The sequence below is a fragment of the Hyperolius riggenbachi genome, chromosome 11, assembly GCF_040937935.1.
Source record: "Hyperolius riggenbachi isolate aHypRig1 chromosome 11, aHypRig1.pri, whole genome shotgun sequence".
Taxonomy (NCBI): Eukaryota; Metazoa; Chordata; class Amphibia; order Anura; family Hyperoliidae; genus Hyperolius; species Hyperolius riggenbachi.
In genome coordinates, this window is record NC_090656.1 from 227,335,959 (window position 1) to 227,353,067 (window position 17,109).

The window sequence follows — 17,109 nt, forward strand, 5'->3', positions numbered from 1 at the left end:
AACTTTTTTTTTTATATGTTGGCCTCGTAAGTCCTTTAAGAAGCCGAGGAGAGCCCAGCACCACACCCCCAAGCAATCAGCCAATCCGAGCAGTGCGAGTCACTCCTGATGGAAGCCGACCGGCTGGTCAGCTGACGCGCCTTCTTCCAGCATAAAGGTCCTTTCTCCGCGCGCGCCCGCGCGATACAGAGACCCTATGAGCAAGAGACAATGCCGTTCCCGGCGTGCTGGACGCCGCCGGGACGGATAAGGCCTGTGAACAGGGAAAAAAGGCGGCTGCAGGTATAGCCTGCGTATCCGCAGCCGCCATAATTTCAGATGTTACAATTACATGTTGTATTGATGAAACCATTCATTTTTTTTTTAAACTTTTTACACTATTTTAGAAGGATGTTTAATAGTTTATGCATAAACCACTTTTTATTGTTTTCCTCATTCGCGAAAGAACCCCTTTAACCTGAGAATAGAGAATGTGCAAAGTCACATTTCCACGAAATCCTCAAAAGTAACTCAGTGGATAAGTTCCTTGTTAAAGCCACACAAAAAAAGGTTGGGGCGAGCCAACAGATGACAATGATTCTGTTAGTTATAGTGAAAGTCGTTTACATTTTTATTTCATACTATTTTACTATAATTATTTTTGGATTGTGGCACAAATCATCTGGGTTTCCATTAATTCTTAGAGGGAAGTTTGCTTTGATATAAGAGTCCTTTGTATTACAAGCATGTTTCTGGAACAAATTATGCTTGCAAACCACGGTTCTACTGTATTTGATCCTGTGCTTGTTTTCCCTCTGACCAAGAAATGACCAGTTGTAACGATCGGTGAAGCACAGAGAGGATCTGATTAGCAGTGATCTGCAGAATCACTGGGAATACAGATGTATACCAGATTATACGTGATCTGCAGTATCACTGATAATCCGATATACTAGCTAACCTCTGTTCACCTGAGTAGAGTGTAGTGTTAGGTGCAACAGTAACACTTTGAGGACTAGGTCTCAGTGCAGCAAGGAGTACTGCACAGATTCCTTCCGCAGACCTGAGCTCTCCAAGACGGGAGGAGTCAGACTGACAGTAGGAAGGACAGACTGAACGTAACCTTCAGGAGGAAGGATCACTAACAGAGCGAGGAACCGCCTCTAACAGTAAGGTCGGTTCTCGAGGTCGGACAAGCCAGGTCGTACACACACGGACAGATAAAGTACAAGATCAGGAGGCAAAGGCGGAGTCAAAGTACAGGCAGGGTTCAGCAACGGGGTATCAGATATATCGGGGTACAAAATCAGGAGGCAGAAGCAGAGTCAAGGAACGAGCCGGGGTTCGGCAACAGAGTATCAGAAATATCGAGGTACAAGATCAGGACGCCAGAGTTCAGGAGGATAGTCAAGGCAGGCAAAAGTCATAACAGATAATCACAATCAAACTAGTACTTTAGCTATCAACAGAATCTAGCTAAGTGTAGGATTACAGCTCCAGCTGGTCCCGGCACACTTGCGGATCTGACTACGGATCTGGGTGCTCCCACATATGTGATCGCACGCCAGACAAAGAGCAAGTGAACAACCAGCAGTATATATACTCTAGGACCTTTCCAGGACCTCCCTAATTGTTGGTCAAATGGGAGCAGTGGAATTTGTCAGCTGACCCAGCTGATCAGCCGACTCCCTTCTAACTGCTATTTAAACTCTGCCTCTGTGCTCGCGCGCGTGTAAGTCTGAATCTTGGTGGACTATCAGTCCCAGCCACACCAGTACTGTCTTGCAATGTATCTAGTGAACCAAGTGCGGGAGCCGCCTCCAATGCGGATTCCGCCGTTCCCAATGCGGATTCTGCCGTTTCCAGTGCGGATTCCGCCGCTCTGCATGAGCGGCATGCAGCGTTTTTTCCGCGTTGTGGCGTCCTGCTGGACGCGGAAACAGCCGCCTCACCTTGAGAGGCCGCGGCTTTTCCGCGTTTCATTACAGTAAACCCCCCCCCCCCGAGGAGTGGACTCCGGACAACTCCTACCAGGCTTCTCGGGGTGTAAGGTATGAAATTCTTCCCTCAACTCATCCGCATGCATGCGAGTCCCTGGGACCCATTGTCTCTCCTCAATGCCATACCCCTTCCAGTGTACCAGGTACTGTACCGAGTTCTGGACAACGCGTGAGTCCAAAATTTTCTCTATTTCGAACTCGGGTTGGCTGTCCACCAGAACCGGAGGAGGCGGAGTAGGGCCCACATGGACTGCGGGTTTGAGCAGGGACACGTGAAAGGACCTTACGCCCCGCATGCTGGCAGGAAGATCAATAACGTAAGTGACGTTGTTAATTCTCCTAGTCACGGAAAATTGACCCACAAACCTGGGGCCCAGTTTGGCAGAAGGCTGCTTCAAGGTCAAGTGACGTGTGGACACCCAGACTAAATCCCCTGGCTGAAATTTCCATTCCACGGACCGTCTCTTGTCCGCTTGACCCTTCTGATTCTGGAATGCCTTCTGCAAGTTCCCCTTAACGATTCCCCAATTGTCCCTCAGTGACCTCTGCCAATCCTCCAGTGCTGGAAAAGGAGAAGAGACAATTGGAAAAGGGGAGAATTTGGGTGACCTCCCTGTCACAATCTGGAATGGAGAGAAACCAGACGAAGAATTCTTTAAATTATTTTGTGCGAATTCCGCAAAGGGTAAAAATTTTACCCAGTCACTCTGAGCTTCCGCAACGTAACATCTCAGGAATTGCTCCAAAGACTGATTAATTCGTTCAGTCTGCCCGTTTGTCTGTGGGTGGTAGCCTGACGAAAAAGACAATTTCATGCCCATTTGGTTGCAAAATGCCCTCCAGAATCCCGACACGAATTGGACTCCCCTATCTGACACAATGTCTTCCGAAATGCCATGCAGCCGGAAGACGTGAATGATGAACAATTCGGCCAGTTCTTGGGCCGAGGGGAGTCCTTTCAGAGGCACAAAATGGGCCATTTTGCTAAAACGGTCGACTACCACCCAGATGACCGACATGCCTTCAGAACTGGGCAATTCCCCCACAAAATCCATGGACAGGTGGGTCCATGGCTCACTCGGGGTGGGCAAAGGCTGCAACCTTCCTACAGATGCCAGCCGGGAGGGTTTACTCTTGGCACATACCGCACACTCCCTGACATACTCCTTGCAATCTGTTGCCAAAGAAGGCCACCAAGCACACCTGGCAATCAGATCCTGCGTTCTGGCAGCTCCAGGATGACCAGCATTCTTATGGTCATGAAAGAGTTGCAGGATTTGTAAGCGAAATGGTAGAGGGATAAACATGACCCCTTCAGGTTTTCCCTCAGGAACATCCTGCTGAAAGGGACCCAAAACCTCTGTCCAATCCTCCCAGGTTTCCGTGGCAGCTAACACTAGTTTCTGCGGGATGATGGACTCAGGAGCGGGGGACTGTGCTGTCTCTGGTTCAAAACACCTGGAGAGGGCATCTGCCTTGGTATTCTTACTACCTGGAGTATACGTAATCAGGAATGTGAATCTCGAGAAAAACAGAGACCATCGGGCTTGCCGAGGGCTCAATCTCTTAGCCCCCTCGATGTATTCCAGATTCTTGTGGTCGGTATAAACCGTGATCGTATGCTCTGCTCCTTCTAGCCAATGACGCCATTCCTCGAAGGTTAACTTAATGGCTAGAAGCTCCCTGTTGCCTATATCGTAGTTTCTCTCCGCAGGAGAAAACCTCCGAGAAAAATAGGCACACGGGTGTAATCTACCCTGTAAGCCTGAACGTTGAGACAGCACAGCTCCCACTCCAACCTCTGAGGCGTCTACCTCAACAACGAAAGGAAAAGAATTGTCCACGTGTCTCAGTATGGGTGCTGAGCAGAACAGTTCCTTTAACGTAGAGAATGCCTGTAAAGCCTCAGGAGGCCAGTGAGTGGTGTCTGCCCCTTTCTTTGTAAGACTGGTGAGGGGTGCGACTACTGTGGAGTACCCCTTTATGAACCTCCTATAATAGTTTGCAAAACCCAAGAACCGTTGCAAAGACTTCAACCCCACCGGCTGCGGCCACTCCAGTACCGCGGAGACCTTGGCAGGGTCCATAGACAGGCCCGAGGTGGAGATTATATATCCCAGAAAGGCGACAGACGTAACCTCGAAAGTACACTTCTCAAGTTTTGCGTACAACAAATTCTGCCTCAGCTTGTCCAGTACAAATCTGACATGGGTTCTGTGATCAGGGAGATTGTTAGAAAAGATAAGAATGTCATCCAGGTAGATTGACACAAACTTTCCCAACACCTCCCTAAAGACCTCATTAATGAGTTCCTGGAAAACGGCCGGGGCATTACATAACCCGAAGGGCATCACTAGGTACTCGTAGTGCCCGTTCGGTATATTGAAGGCCGTTTTCCATTCATCGCCCTTTCTTATGCGCACCAGATTGTATGCCCCCCGTAAATCCAGTTTCGAAAAAATCCTCGCATCAGTGACCTGTGTGAACAAATCGTCTATTAACGGCAACGGGTAGCGATTCTTCACTGTGATTTTATTTAGGCCCCGGTAATCGATACATGGTCGCAAACCCCCGTCTTTTTTCTTAACAAAAAAGAAGCCTGCCCCGGCCGGCGACCGGGACGGGCGAATGAAGCCCTTGGCCAAGTTTTCACTGATATACTCCTGCATGGCTAGTTTTTCAGGTCCAGACAGATTATACAAATGGCCTCGAGGGGGCATACAACCAGAACGGAGGTCAATGGGGCAGTCGAAAGGGCGATGCGGAGGCAATTTATCCGCAGCCTTAGGACAGAACACGTCAGCATAATCCGAGTACTGTTCAGGTACTCCTTCCACCTGTACCCTGGTTTGACCTATCGTCAGCCTCCCTAAACACTGCTGGAGACAATGAGGTGACCATGCTGTTAACTGCCCCGTGGCCCAATCTATCTGTGGTGAATGGATTTGTAACCACGGCATGCCTAGGATGATTGTGGAGGTGGACATACGTAATACAATGAACTGTAGTTTCTCTTTGTGCAGCACCCCTATAGTGACTCCCACTTCTGATGTCTGTGATAACGGATGATTCCTCTGCAGAGGGGAATCATCCACTGCTGTAACCTGGACGGGTGGTTTTACTGAGGTGAGTGGAATACCCAACCTTTTAGCAAACTCAAAGTCCATAAAATTAGCTGCAGCGCCAGAATCAACAAAGGCTTCCGTGAGCTCCGTCTTACCTTCCCATGTAATCGTACACGGGAGGAGCAACCGTTTATCCTCTAGTGACAGCTTCGACCAACCAATCTGCATTGACTCGGGAGAAGGTGGGGTCACTGGGGTTGTGGCGCAAGACACCATTCTGACATGGTGACTACCCCTGGTTTGTCTTCGATAGCGCAACCTGCGGTCGATTCGAATGGCCGCTGAGATGGCCTCATCGACTGTTCTGGGCTCGGGTTGACTTAACATTAGGTCGGAGACCTCATCCGACAACCCCGATAGGAAGTAGTCTAAGAGGGCATAGGTGTCGAACCTGGCCGTAACTGACCACCTACGAAATTCGGCCGCGTAATCTTCGACTGCACCCCTGCCTTGCCGTAAAAGCTTAAGCTTCCGCTCAGAGGTCGCAGCAAGGTCAGGGTCGTCGTAAATTACCGCCATGGCCTTAAAGAATTCCCCTACCGAGGTCAGAGCTGTATCTGTGGGGGGCAGGTTGTACGCCCAGGACTGGGAGTCGCCAGTTAACAAAGTTTTAATAAAGATGACCCGTTGGGTCTCAGTCGCCGAGGATCGGGGTCTCAACTCGAAATATGATAACACTCTACTCTTAAAATTCCGGAAGTCAGACTTGTGGCCGGAAAATTTGTCTGGTACGGGCATACGTATGTCATCACTAGGAGGGGATCGCACTGAATCAACTGACGTCTGGAGGGTTCGCACAGAGCCTGATAGGACATCAATCATAGTCTTGTGGCTACCCAGCACTTGGTTGATGTTTTCCACCGAAGTGGCAAGTGCGCCCAGACGGTCAGTGTGTGCGTCCATTTGCATTTTTTGGTCTGGCGTTCTGTAACGATCGGTGAAGCACAGAGAGGATCTGATTACCAGTGATCTGCAGAATCACTGGGAATACAGATGTATACCAGATTATACGTGATCTGCAGTATCACTGATAATCCGATATACTAGCTAACCTCTGTTCACCTGAGTAGAGTGTAGTGTTAGGTGCAACAGTAACACTTTGAGGACTAGGTCTCAGTGCAGCAAGGAGTACTGCACAGATTCCTTCCGCAGACCTGAGCTCTCCAAGACGGGAGGAGTCAGACTGACAGTAGGAAGGACAGACTGAACGTAACCTTCAGGAGGAAGGATCACTAACAGAGCGAGGAACCGCCTTTAACAGTAAGGTCGGTTCTCGAGGTTGGACAAGCCAGGTCGTACACACACGGACAGATAAAGTACAAGATCAGGAGGCAAAGGCGGAGTCAAAGTACAGGTAGGGTTCAGCAACGGGGTATCAGATATATCGGGGTACAAAATCAGGAGGCAGAAGCAGAGTCAAGGAATGAGCCGGGGTTCGGCAACAGAGTATCAGAAATATCGAGGTACAAGATCAGGACGCCAGAGTTCAGGAGGATAGTCAAGGCAGGCAAAAGTCATAACAGATAATCACAATCAAACTAGTACTTTAGCTATCAACAGAATCTAGCTAAGTGTAGGATTACAGCTCCAGCTGGTCCCGGCACACTTGCGGATCTGACTACGGATCTGGGTGCTCCCACATATGTGATCGCACGCCAGACAAAGAGCAAGTGAACAACCAGCAGTATATATACTCTAGGACCTTTCCAGGACCTCCCTAATTGTTGGTCCAATGGGAGCAGTGGAATTTGTCAGCTGACCCAGCTGATCAGCCGACTCCCTTCTAACTGCTATTTAAACTCTGCCTCTGTGCTCGCGCGCGTGTAAGTCTGAATCTTGGTGGACTATCAGTCCCAGCCACACCAGTACTGTCTTGCAATGTATCTAGTGAACCAAGTGCGGGAGCCGCCTCCAATGCGGATTCCGCCGTTCCCAATGCGGATTCCGCCGTTTCCAGTGCGGATTCCGCCGCTCTGCCTGAGCGGCATGCAGCGTTTTTTCCGCGTTGTGGCATCCTGCTGGACGCGGAAACAGCCGCCTCACCTTGAGAGGCCGCGGCTTTTCCGCGTTTCATTACACCAGTCTATAATCGTAATGGTAGCCTTATTGTAGCTGTGAGAGACAGAATATCAACAAAAGAACCCTCAAAAACCCAAAGCCCCAAAGTCAGAGCTTGATGTGCATTGCAATAGGTGAAATAAGTATCTGATCCCCTATCAAAAAGCAAGATTTCCGGCTCCCAGGTGTCTACTTTATGTAGGTAACAAGCTAAGATTTGGAGCACTTTCTGTAAGGGAGTCCTCCCAATTCCTGCTTGTTACAGCATAATATCCAGGGCCGGATTTACCATAAGACACCCTACCCAAGTGCCTCCCACCTGCTTTATAAATGCAGAGTCCCGAGCTGGATGTAAATTAGAGGTTACTCACTTGGGTCTCAGCATTTTACTGACCAGATCTCCCTTCAGTTGGGGGCACCTGTAGCTACCTAATACTTGTGGGCACCGGTATCTACCTGTGATGTGCAAGGGAAGTAAAGGAGAAGTGACAGATGAACCAGCCAGCACACTTATGGTACGGTTCGGTGGGAGTTTGTAGGTTCATGGTGGGTGAAGTGTAGGGTGCCAGGACATCTGTGCCTAAGGGCTCCTGTGAGGTAAATCCTGTGAGGTAAATCCTAGCATTAGTTTCACTGGCTTCAGAACGCTGAATAACCAGACATTCTGCAGTAATGCACCTGACAGGACTAAATAGGTCACCACCTGTGATAAATTTCAAAATGTAAATCAAGGTGTCAGGATCTCTCCTGTAGCATGTAGCTGCAACTGGGCAGTTCTGACATATCTGCTTGCATTCGGTTGCACATTTGCAATAAGTCTCATTTTCATTTGCGATCGCTCTGCAGTTCAGGGCAGCTTAGGATGTTGTCATCATTCCACCAATTGCTTGCTGCAGCTGAGCTGCGGCCGGATAGCCCTGTATTTCCTACATGCATGTTGTTACATAATACTGCATGTATTTTTTATGAAGGTCCTAGCAGATCAGTCAGCTAGCAGATCAGACTAACTCAGGATTGAGTGATTACAATTCAGCTGTGTGGGAGTTTGCATGCCTGCACTCATTGGCTGAGGTCAACATAAAAGTCTGCCTCCCATTTCAGACTCCACCCGAGATAGCGGTCAGTACGCTGGTCTGCTGGGCACTTTGTCACTCTGTTATAGATCTGTTAATGTAGTTCAATGTGACCTTATTACTTGTGCTCTAGCTAGTTTCTTGATAAATATATATGCAGACTTGCTAATATATATTTATCCGTTAGTTGAGCCGTTTGTTATTTTTCTTATTATTGTGTATTGCCTAGTTCCATGCTTGATGGACGTTCGCTGCATCCGCGGTGGGTCAGTGAAGTCCATTATCCTGATAGCTTGGATTCTGCCATCACCACGTTGGTGACTGGTAGTATTCCTGCTACTCTAGTTTCTGGGAACGTAACTATAGGCTGCAGTTGCTATTAGTTACGTTGTTTCCTGTAGTCTTGCCTGTGTGCATGGTTGCTGGTGACTGCTTGTTAACCTGCTTGCTCTGCTTCTGTGGACGTGACTTTGAGCGGTGGTTGCTACTAGTTACGCTCCAATTTATAGTCCTGTCTTGTATCTGTCTGAATGCTTGCTATTGCTAGGGCAGCGTTTAGTCTTGCTAGCGTTCTGTCTGTCTGTTCGTTCTTTGTCTGGTTACTCAAACCATAGGCAGCGCAATATCGCACTGCGCTGCCATTGTGTCTTATTTGTAGCGATATCGGAAGCCCAGAGCTGCAGTTGATTTGGGCAACCTGTGTAGCCTCTTCCATTATCCAGCCGCTTAGCCTTGTTGTGCTGGGTGGTCAAGGTATGCCCCCCCCCCCCCCCCCAGCATTACACAAGGAGAGGAAAGATTTTTACTGTGGGCAAATACTGGCTAAATAATTTATAAATGAATATCCTAAAAACTAAGCAATTTTATTAATCGAGTTATTTTTAGTAGTCTCTCTGAAAGTTACAAATAAAAAAAAAGAGCTAAATGGTCACATGACCTGATGGTACTTACATGTGGCATTTGTCGCTGTAGTGATGTTACTGCCAAAGTTCCCGCTAACTGTCTGTATGGTGACGGTATACTCTCTGCCTGGGGATAATCCTGTGAAGTTGATTTGTGTATTGTTGGTCTGTGTTGTGTTATTTACATTTCCTGTTAGGCTGATGATATAATAAGACACTCTTCCTGCTGGAGCCGTCCAGTTCACCACCAGAGAATTCACCGACCTGTAACTATCCACTGTGATGCCGGCCGCTTGTCCAGGAACTACCAGGAAACAATAATTAATTAAACCAGATCAAATATACCAGATAGATGTGCATGTACAAAAATGTCTCAAGAAAATAATTTTTAATATGATGAAAATGCAATAAATAATAACACATTGAAAATGTTAAAAAGTTTTTTTTATTGAATTTTTTTTCTACAAACATACATCAAACAAGTAATAAGGACAAACGTCCACACGTTAGGTCATAACACTGCTGATATACATTCATCAGTCTTGGATCTTACATATAAAGATATAATGCCTCTTTGTGGTGAAAATCGTGTGGCTCGATTGTTGATTGCTAGAGGAATTGCCCTTCCTCTTGGCAGAAAAGGAGAGCAAATTTTATTATGCTTCTATACATTCACAAGGCACGTGCAGGGGGGCATCCTCCTTATTTAAAAAAGAACAGGAATCCGAGTGTGGCCATTGCGTCAGCTGTGTGGGTGCAAATAAAATGGTATCTCCCTGACAGCTGCACCTCTCCCTCTGCACTCACAGTGACCTATTTCTCCCAGCACCTACACTGACCTATTCCTCTCCAGCACCCACAGTGATCTTTCTCTCCCCAAGCAGCACCCTTCCTGTCCCCACCCCAGCAGCACCCACAGGGATCTCCCATCCCAAAAAAAGCACCTACCGTGACCTCTACCATCACCAGCACCCAGAGTGACCTCTCAACACCCAGCATCCACAGTGACCTCTCCCTCCTTCAGCACCCACAGTGACCTCCCTTTCCAGCACTCACACTAACCTCTACCTCCCCCAGCACCCACAGTGGCCTCCCCCTCCACCTAGCGCCCACAGTGACCTCTCCCTCCCCCAGCCCCCACTGCAATCTTTTCCTTCCCTAGCAGCATTTCTCCCATCCCCAGCAGAGCCCACAGTGACCTTTCACCCTCTCTGCACCCACAGCGATCCCCTCCCCCCAATATCCAGCACCCACATTCACGGCCGGATTTGTGGGCAGGCCCCCAAGGCCGGTTCCTAGGGCGCCTGAATTCAAAAGGGCGACTGTAGGTGTAGAGCCATCCACAGCATTCCATCCTGATATTGATATAAATGTCGGCTTGGTCCACCCGCAGCCGCCCTCTTCGCAATGCACACTGAACCCTGTGCATATGTGCAGGCAGTGCAGCGGGCGACTAAACAGGAATCAACAAATAGCGGAATAGAGAGGGAGCTGTTAGGACCAGCAGGCAGCAGACGCACGCTCATTACAGCCTACCTTGCTGCCTGAAACAGCATGCTTTCCGCCCTCTAGTGCAAACTTCTCCTGATGGTGGTCAGCCTATGTTGGAAGGCATAGAATGAAGCTACTGGAGCGGCTGAGCCATGCAGAAAAGAATCTGCGTTGTGCTAGTGTGCTGCCGATCCTCAGCTTTCCCCTCTCCACAAGTCAGTGACAGCCATGAATCTGCAGCCTCCATCCCACGTGCTTCATATCTCTCCCGTCTAGTCACTAGTGTGCTTTTTAGCACACAGTACAGCAGCCTATGCTCAGTTACTGTTTCTCCGAGGTCTGATGGGGTCAGAGGTCTTGTAGCTGCCGATCAGATGGGGCTGACATTCCTGATCGAGGCAGCATGTAGGAAGGAGAGACCTCAGCTGTTGGTGAGGTGTGTCTGTTTCCCCTGTGTTGTAAACGCATACCACACACACAATCCTGCAGCAATTAAAAATACATACATAGCTCCCAACTGTCTCTTTTTCTGAGGGACAGTCCCTTTTTGGGTGCCCTGTCCCTCTGTCCCTCTTTCACACTCATTTGTCCCTCTTTCTATGTAAATATATAAATTTCTATACTAAAAATGTGTTTGATTGACTCTAAACTTTATTCCCAACCTTTAAATTGATATAGTACTAATTTTAAAATGTTAATATGAAGGAAAATGAACCAGGATAGAAAGAATCAGTGTGGTTTGAATTATAAACCAACATAGTTTTCTTATGAAATCTTTATGGTATGCGTGACTAGAGGCGTGGTGAGGGCGTGGCCAGGGGCATGGCTTAAGTGTCTCTTTTTCTCATCTCAAAACGTTGGAAGGTATGTACATAGCTACCTCATTAGGGACACTTCTGGATAGTACTGAGATTTCCTGCATCTTCTTACTCTTTACCATTACAGCACTCCGTCCCTCTCTGGGCGAATGTCCTGAGCATCTCCATAGTGGACACTGAAAAAACCAAGGGACCCAGCACTGGCATGGTGGGGTGCAAGAATCCCTGGGAAGCCTCAGGACCATCCAGAGGTTTTCCACTAGTGAGGTAATTACCTATATATTTATATGGGGAAAGCATGGCGAAGGAGTGGTTACCACTCCTACCTTGCAGCACTAGGTTCCTAGCTCAAACCCCAGCCAGGGGACTATTTGCATGGAGTTTGTATGTTCTACCCTTGTCTGTGTGGGATTCCTCTGGACATACAAGTTTCTTCCCACATCCCAAAAACATACAGATAAGTTAATTGTCTTTCCCTTAAAAAACATTGGCCCTAAACTACGATTATGAGCTCCTCTGAGGGACAGTTAGTGACAGGAATATATATATATATACACACACTTTATGTAAAGCTCTTTTCGCTATATAAATACTAATGATCCAGCTTTACTTATGCAGCCCCCCAGGTGGTATATGTATTTCTGAAAAATTCTGGTTTATTGTGAGAGAATGTTTGTGTTTGGTGTGGGTAGTTGGTGAGGATGTTGTTATATTGAGGAGGGGGTAGGGGGGGGTAGAGCGGTTGGTGACATTAAATGGCCTCAATTCACTAACCTTAACTCCTGTCTTTAATAACTCTTCTGAGCTGTTTTACAGTTATCACCATGGTGATATAATTGTGATAACTGTAAAACAGCTAAGAAGAGTTATTAAAGACAGGAGTTAAGGTTAGTGAATTGAGGCTTTGTGCCTTGGGCGGTGCAAACTACAAATCCGGCCCTGCCCACATTACACTCAGCTAGTAGCTCCAACTATAGCAAGCATTCACATGTCACCCAGAACCTGCTTACAACATTACACCCAGCCAGTACCCCTCCCCATGGCAAGCACACACATGGCACTCAGTACTCCTACACCTATAGCTGGCACCCAGTACTTGCGCCAAGAACCCACATGATATGCAGACGACCCCCCCCCCCCCCCACACACACACACACACACACACATACATACACATTGCATCCAATACTCATATTTGGCCTCTATAATGCACTTCATACTAAAGTACGTATCGAGTAGCCACATGACACCCAGTACATTTACCCCTTACCCCTATAGCTGGCACCCAGTACTTGCACCCACATGGCACAGTACCTACACCCAGCCCCGACATGACATCCAGTACTCACACCTGCACACAGCCTCCACATGGCACTCACTATCTGCACCCAGCACCCACATAACCTGTACCTGCACCCAAAGTACCTGCACTCAGAACCCATATGACACACAATGCTCACCCATAGCCAGTACCCAGTACAGGCATGGCACCAAGTATTTGCACCCATGTGACATCCAGTACCTGCACACAGCACTCTAACAGTGATCCTACTGTAGTTCCAGCCACACCAAGTCTTTACTTGGCGCCACTACCCACACCAATTATTCACATGACTTCCAGTACATGCATCCAGAACTCACAAGGCACTGATTTCCTGCAATCTAAACAAACTTGATATATACAGTGGGTTGCAAAAGTATTTGGCCCCCTTGAAGTTTTCCAAATTTTGTCATATTACTACCACAAACATGAATCAATTTTATTGGAATTCCACGTGAAAGACCAATACAAAGTGGTGTACACGTGAGAAGTGGAACGCAAATCATACATGATTCCAAACATTTTTTACAAATAAATAACTGCAAAGTGGTGTGTGCATAATTATTCGGCCCCCTTTGATCTGAGTGCAGTCAGTTGCCTAAAGACATTGCCTGATGAGTGCTAATGACTAAACAGAGTGCACCTGTGTGTAATCTAATGTCAGTACAAATACAGCTGCTCTGTGACGGCCTCAGAGGTTGTCTAAGAGAATATTGGGAGCAACAACACCGTGAAGTCCAAAGAACACACCAGACAGGTCAGGGATCAAGTTATTGAGAAATTTAAAGCAGGCTTAGGCTACAAAAAGATTTCCAAAGCCTTGAACATCCCACGGAGCACTGTTCAAGCGATCATTCAGAAATGGAAGGAGTATGGCACAACTGTAAACCTACCAAGACAAGGCCATCCACCTAAACTCACAGGCCGAACAAGGAGAGCGCTGATCAGAAATGCAGTCAAGAGGCCCATGGTGACTCTGGACGAACTGCAGCTCAGGTGGGAGACTCTGTCCATAGGACAACTATTAGTCATGCACTGTACAAAGTTGGCCTTTATGGAAGAGTGGCAAGAAGAATGGCATTGTTAACAGAAAGCATAAGAAGTCCCGTTTGCAGTTTGCCACAAGCCATGTGGGGGACACAGAAAACATGTGGAAGAAGGTGCTCTGGTCAGATGAGACCAAAATGGAACTTTTTGGCCAAAATGCAAAACACTATGGGCTTGATTCACAAAAGAGTGCTAACTGTTAGCACGGCCGTTTTCGCATTGTGCGCAATCGCGAATTTTCGCGTGAAACGATAACGTTTTCGCCCGGAAACGCGAATTTTCACACGAAAACGATATTGATTTCATGTTTCAGCGCAAAAACGTTATCGTTTCGCGTGAAAATTCGCGAACGCGCAATGCGAAAATCCGCGCGAAAACGGCCGTGCTAACAGTTAGCACTCTTTTGTGAATCAAGTCCTATGTGTGGCAGAAAACTAACACTGCACATCACTCTGAACACACCATCCCCACTGTCAAATATGGTGGTGGCAGCATCATGCTCAGGGGGTGCATCTCTTCAGCAGGGACAGAGTTGATGGGAAGATGCATGGAGCCAAATACAGGGCAAACTTGGAAGAAAACCTCTTGGAGACTGCAAAAGACTTGAGACTGGGGCGGAGGTTCACCTTCCAGCAGGACAATGACCGTAAACATAACGCCAGGGCAACAATGGAATGGTGCTAGTAAAAAAGGGCGCACAGGGATAGTGGACAAAAAGGGCACCGCCATAGACTACAATGCAAAATATCGGCTATTTGGCACCCGACAGGAAAAAAGGGCGCCCGAGAAATAGCGGTTACAGGGATCGTGTTAACAAAAGTTTTCGTTTACAGAATAAGGTTTATAACAAATATCGTTTACAAGTTCGTTTTGAGTTTGTGTTATACTTATTTTTTCGTTTTTAAATTTCGCTACTATCAGTTTTTACTTATTTTTTTAGTTTTAAAATTTCGCTTACAAAAGTATAGCAACTAAATTTTCGTTTACACTACTTTGATCATTTAAAAATTTGTTTTCATATGTATAATGCGTAAATACCGGTTTCAACCTTATTGTATTAGAAATACGGCGCTTTTGGTATTAACTTTGTTTTTACACTTATAATGCGTTCATTATAGTTACTAAAATATCGCTTTTAATATTACTGTTATTTTAAGGTTGTTTTTACACTTATAATGCGTTGATTATGGTTACTAAAATATCGCTTTTAATGTTACTGTTATTTTAAGTTTTCTAATGCGTACATGATTGTAAGGCTATCTATTGTATTGTATATATTTATATATACTTTTCTCTATTTATAATATTAATGTATATGTGATTTTAAGGCTATTTTAAGGCTATTTATTCTATTACAAATATATAAATTATTTTATTCATGTTATTTGTAGAGAAGTATTTTAAGGATTAAATATATTATTGTTTATATGTGTTTAGGGTGTTTGTGCGGTGGGGATGGTTAGGTTTAGGCATTACCAGGGGGGTCTAGGGGTTAGGGATAGGTACAGGGAGGGTTAGGTATAGTTACAGTATAATATACACAATCAGGGGGTGGTTAGGGTTAGGCACCACCAGGGGGGTCTTAGGAATAGGCACCACCAGGGGGGGTCTTAGGGTTAGGCACCACCAGGGGGGTCTTAGGGTTAGGCACCAACCAGGGGGGGTCTTAGGGTTAGGCACCAACCAGGGGGGGGTCTTAGGGTTAGGCACCACCAGGGGGGTCTTAGGGTTAGGCCCCACCAGGGAGGTCTTAGGGTTAGGCACCACCAGGGGGGTCTTAGGGTTAGGCACCACCAGGGGGGTCTTAGGGTTAGGCACCACCAGGGGGGTCTTAGGGTTAGGCACCAACCAGGGGGGGTCTTAGGGTTAGGCACCACCGGGGGGGGGTCTTAGGGTTAGGCACCACCGGGGGGGGGGGGGGGGTCTTAGGGTTAGGCACCACCAGGGGGGTCTTAGGGTTAGGCACCACCAGGGGGGTCTTAGGGTTAGGCACCACCAGGGGGGTCTTAGGGTTAGGCACCACCAGGGGGGGTCTTAGGGTTAGGCACCACCAGGGGGGTCTAGGGGTTAGGGATAGGTACATGGAGGGCTCTGTGTGAGAGTAAGGTTAGGTATAGTTACAGCACAATATATGTAATATATACAATTTATTAAATTATATATATTTAAACAAAGAGGGGTTAGGGATAGGGATAGGGAGAGATCTGTGTGAGCCTACAGTTAAAATAAAAATATGGTTTTGCATTCAAACTTAAAATTTCGGCTATACCCCGTGCCCTTTTTTCCAGGCGCCCTTTTTTGATACACGCCAATGGAATGGTTTAAAACAAAACATATCTATGTGTTAGAACGGCCCAGTCAAAGTCCAGATCTAAATCCAATCGAGAATCTGTGGCAAGATCTGAAAACTGCTGTTCACAAACGCTGTCCATCTAATCTGACTGAGCTGGAGCTGTTTTGCAAAGAAGAATGGGCAAGGATTTCAGTCTCTAGATGTGCAAAGCTGGTAGAGACGTACCCTAAAAGACTGGCAGCTGTAATTGCAGCAAAAGGTGGTTCTACAAAGTATTGACTCAGGGGGTCAAATAATTACGCACACCCCACTTTGCAGTTATTTGCAGTTATTTATTTGTAAAAAATGTTTGGAATCATGTATGATTTTCGTTCCACTTCTCACGTATGCACCACTTTGTATTGGTCTTTCACCTGGAATTCCAATAAAATTGATTCATGTTTGTGGCAGTAATGTGACAAAATGTGGAAAACTTCAAGGGGGCCGAATACTTTTGCAACCCACTGTAATAGTCACCCATAGCCAGAAGAACCCACATGATATCCTTTGCCTGCACCCAGAACCCACATGGTACCCAGCATCTGCATTTGGCACCCACATGACAACCAATACCCCCCTAGTCAGCACCCATCATGCACATGGCACCCTGTACTCACTCCCAGTACCCACTTGGCACCCAGTACTTGCAACTAGGATCCACATGACAACCAATACTCCCATAATCAACACCCAAACCCACATGGCACTCAGTACTCACACAACACCAAGCTCCCATCGTAGCCAGCACTTGACTACCACATGGGATTTAGTATACCATATGCCTAGTAACCAGCTCCCATATGACACCCAATACCCATCTATGCCAGCACCTACATGGCACCAAATACCCTTCATGGTCTGTATACACATGGTACCCAGGATCTAGCCATTATAAGCACCTTGCGCCCTTCCATGGTCCGCATGCACATAGCACCTAGTACCCACCCGTAGCCTGAACCCATA

At 47.0% G+C, this 17,109-nt stretch overlaps 1 protein-coding gene across 1 annotated transcript in view; it reads right to left on the bottom strand.

The window, feature by feature from the left end:
• The window catches only part of LOC137537962 (receptor-type tyrosine-protein phosphatase beta-like), a 557,484-nt gene that overhangs the window by 112,146 nt on the left and 428,229 nt on the right, over nucleotides 1-17,109 (bottom strand). The window contains exon 24 of the mRNA XM_068259886.1: nucleotides 9,187-9,441. Coding sequence (XP_068115987.1) covers nucleotides 9,187-9,441 — 255 coding nt within the window. The remainder of the gene's footprint in view (nucleotides 1-9,186; nucleotides 9,442-17,109) is intronic.